At 42.8% G+C, this 3,225-nt stretch overlaps 1 protein-coding gene across 1 annotated transcript; it reads right to left on the minus strand.

Annotated features, from left to right (window-relative positions):
* Positions 1 to 375: 375 nt before the first annotated feature.
* AK88_01018 (uncharacterized protein) lies at positions 376 to 3,148 on the minus strand (the record flags this gene model as incomplete). Its single annotated transcript, XM_012478656.1, has 4 exons — positions 376 to 419; positions 539 to 631; positions 770 to 1,144; positions 1,336 to 3,148. 4 exons carry the CDS (start codon positions 3,146 to 3,148, stop codon positions 376 to 378), a joined length of 2,325 nt encoding a protein of 774 aa, XP_012334079.1.
* Between the last annotated feature and the right edge of the window lie 77 nt (positions 3,149 to 3,225).

Here is a 3,225-nt window from a genome sequence, read left to right on the forward strand (position 1 = left end):
TTTTTTTTTTTTTTTTTTTTTTTTTGTTTAAAAATTCATCTACTTCACATTATACACACACAAAACAATTAAGGCCTATATCATGCACCTTATAATTAATTGAATTTGAAAGCTGAGTAGGAGTTTCCACCATGTGTGTGTTCCATTTATTTATGGACACATCGTTGGGGGCATAAACGGGGGAACACGATTGACAAAAAAAAAAAAAAAAAAAAAGTGATTGGGAGAAGGCAAACTTTACAACGAATTTGTTGTACGGTCACATGAATAGCCAAATGCATGTCGTCTTTCCTCAAGTGACAAAAAACATAAAAGGAAAAAGAAATACGCAATAAACTCGCGGTGGTCCAAATTGTGTCGAGCCTTGGTGGCCTCTTAAAAAGGCAAATATTTATCTTCCGTTATGAGAGCTAGCCAAACTGCGCGAAAAAAAAAAAAAAAAATTAACACATGTGTGCAACGGGAGGGAAGATGAACTCCCCACCAAGGGGCACACAAGAGGTTTTTTCCTCTTCGCTTCTAACAACTACAAACGTACCGTGCGAGTAGTACACCGAATTGATATTCCTGATGAGCGCCAGGAAGGGAAACTCCCGCCCCTGGGTGTTTATCCTGATTTGGTCCGACGCAACTGCAAGGGGGAAGGGAGCGGAGGTGTGCATTAGGCAGTGTAGGGGGTGAATACATTTGGTGGAATACACTCGGGGGCATACACATAGGGGTCCACCCCTCAAATATGCTTGCACACTGGGGGCCACTCAATCCTTACGCATGCGCAGGACAAATGCATGATTGAGCAAATTCTCCAGGAGGAAGAAAAAGGAAATGTGCGCAATTCCGCATCCGCGGCCCTTCGAGAGGACGTGTCCACCACTGGACACGTAGCCAATTATCTTCCTGGAGGCCAAAATTATTTCATCGCCTTTGAGTTTTTCGCCACGGTTGGCGTCTGATTCCTCTGCTAAGTGATATATCTGTGGGTTTGTTTTTGCTGACCCAGGGGGTGCATTCTTCTTCATGACTTTGCTTTTGTATCTTCGGCTAATTGGCTCCTTGATCTTCTCTACCTTGTTGCTGTGCCTGCCCCTGTTGGCCGTTTTCCGGTGCAGCAACCATTCGGTCATTTTGTTCGTGTCCCCGTGTTCTACGAGGGGGTGGCAAAAAAACAAAAAAACAACAAATAATAATAATAAAGTATAAAAAAAAACACAAAAAAAAGTGATTAATATGCGTGCCACATTATGCTGTGCCAGACTAACTATCTCCCCCATGTAGACGCTACCCAAGTGGGCACTTCACATGTGGTGTTTGTTTTCCCCCCTGCGTGAAACTTACTCATGAAAAACTTTGCCAACTGCTCCATCGTGAGGGAACAAACATGCGAGAGGCGCTCTGGTGTGCCCTCCCTGTACGCATGAACATATACAGAAATGAAGTAGGTTGAAAAGACGGCAAATTTCTCTTTAAACTCATCCATGAAGTTATAAAAACCGTCTAGGGTATCCAGGACACATAACCGTTTTAACGAAATGGACAAAAAGCGATGCAGGAAGGTCTTCAACAAAAACTGATTATACGAGTCCGTGGCTCTTATAATCTTTATATGGCTTCTGTATGGGAAAATGCACAGCCAAGAATAATTAAAGGGGCTGTTTATGCCGAGGCAATAATAATTAATTCTCTTCCTTAGTGGCTTTTTAAAATATTTATTTTTGGCTAGCTGTTCTCTGAAATTATTATATAAAATTCCACCATGTGAATCAGGGAAATCTTTTGGATAGCACATAAAGTCTGAACACTTGAGTATTTTTTCTCTTTCCTTTAATCCGATGGCTATGGACCCATTACGTACCAGCAGCTGGAACAGCACTGAACTTTTTTTCTTTGCTGGGCACAGAATAAAGTACCTCTGATTATTGTTGCACGTTTGGTTGATCAGCAGGATGGGAATTTTAATGTACTTTTTACAATTTTGCGAGATGGTAAGTTTGTTTTTTTTCAGTTCTGCATAAATTGCTCTTGTGTCCTCCTCGCCTTTCGCTTCTTTTGTTTGTTCTCCTTTTTTTTTTTTTTCGTTTTCCGATTTGTGTAGGAAATGTTCTATGTAGCTTTGTATTGCGTTTTCGTCGTGCGTGTGTGTTGGATTGGGGCGCTGTCCAGGTGGTGGCTGCGTCTGCGTCTGCGTCTGTGGTGGTTGCCAGGGCCTTTTCTTCCTTCTGCTCGGCTGGGGGGTGCAGGCGTCCCCGTCCAATCTGTACAAATCCCCCAGAGCAACGCCCGACCTTCGCTTCTCCCGAAGGACATCATAACTCTCAATGTTCTTATTATTTCGGAGCATTTTCAATATACATGTCTTCACCTTTTTCTTTTTTTGGCTACGGACATGCTCATATTTATTAACCTTTATATGTTTTATCACGTCCTGCTTGATTCTCTCATTCATGAGGATGTTATTGTCGTATGGGCTGAAGCTACTTGCTTTTAATATTGGGTTTCCATTTTTTGTTCTTAAATAGTCCAGCGCGTTTGCGGCCAGGTCGATGTCGTTATCGTTGTCCATTGGACTTGGTCTTTGAATGGGGGGCTCGCCGTTCTTGTCATTTGGGGCGTCCCCGGTCTCATTGGCATCCTCTCCCTTCCCGTCTCCGGTTTGCCCATCGCCCCATTTCTGCGCTGCGCAATCACTAACCTTATAGTTGAGCAAAAACGGGCCGATCGTCTTTGGAAGAAGGGCATACAGAGGAATGACAAAGTCGTAGGGCAGCGTCACATTCTCATAGTCGAAGCGGTAAAGGTCTCCCTCATCCCGCACAGTGTACTTGCTTTTTATTTTTAAAATATTCAAAAGTAAGGGGAGGCTCTTTGGCCCAATTAACTCGTACATGCAAATATCTTTCACGTGTTTTATTTTGACTGTTCCGTTTATGTTTTGAAGAATCTGCATAACCTGTTGCAAGCACAGGGGGTGCACGAATATCCATAGGTCTCTTTCGAGATCCTCTTGTTTGTTGTTTCCATTCTGTTCGTCTTCCCCGTGAGTTTCACTTTTCTCCTGGCCGTTGCACACGTAGTTTAATTTAATTTTTTTTTTTTTTTTTTTTTTTTTTTTTTCAAGTACATGGGCAATTTCTTCATATGAGCGCGCCATAGGAAGTGGGCAGGACAAATGAGTCCATTTTTCGCGTTAAAAAAGTTGTCTCCCCTCCCTGCATGGTCATCACCCTC

This window comes from Plasmodium fragile (assembly GCF_000956335.1).
Source record: "Plasmodium fragile strain nilgiri unplaced genomic scaffold supercont1.8, whole genome shotgun sequence".
Lineage (NCBI taxonomy): Eukaryota > Apicomplexa > Aconoidasida > Haemosporida > Plasmodiidae > Plasmodium > Plasmodium fragile.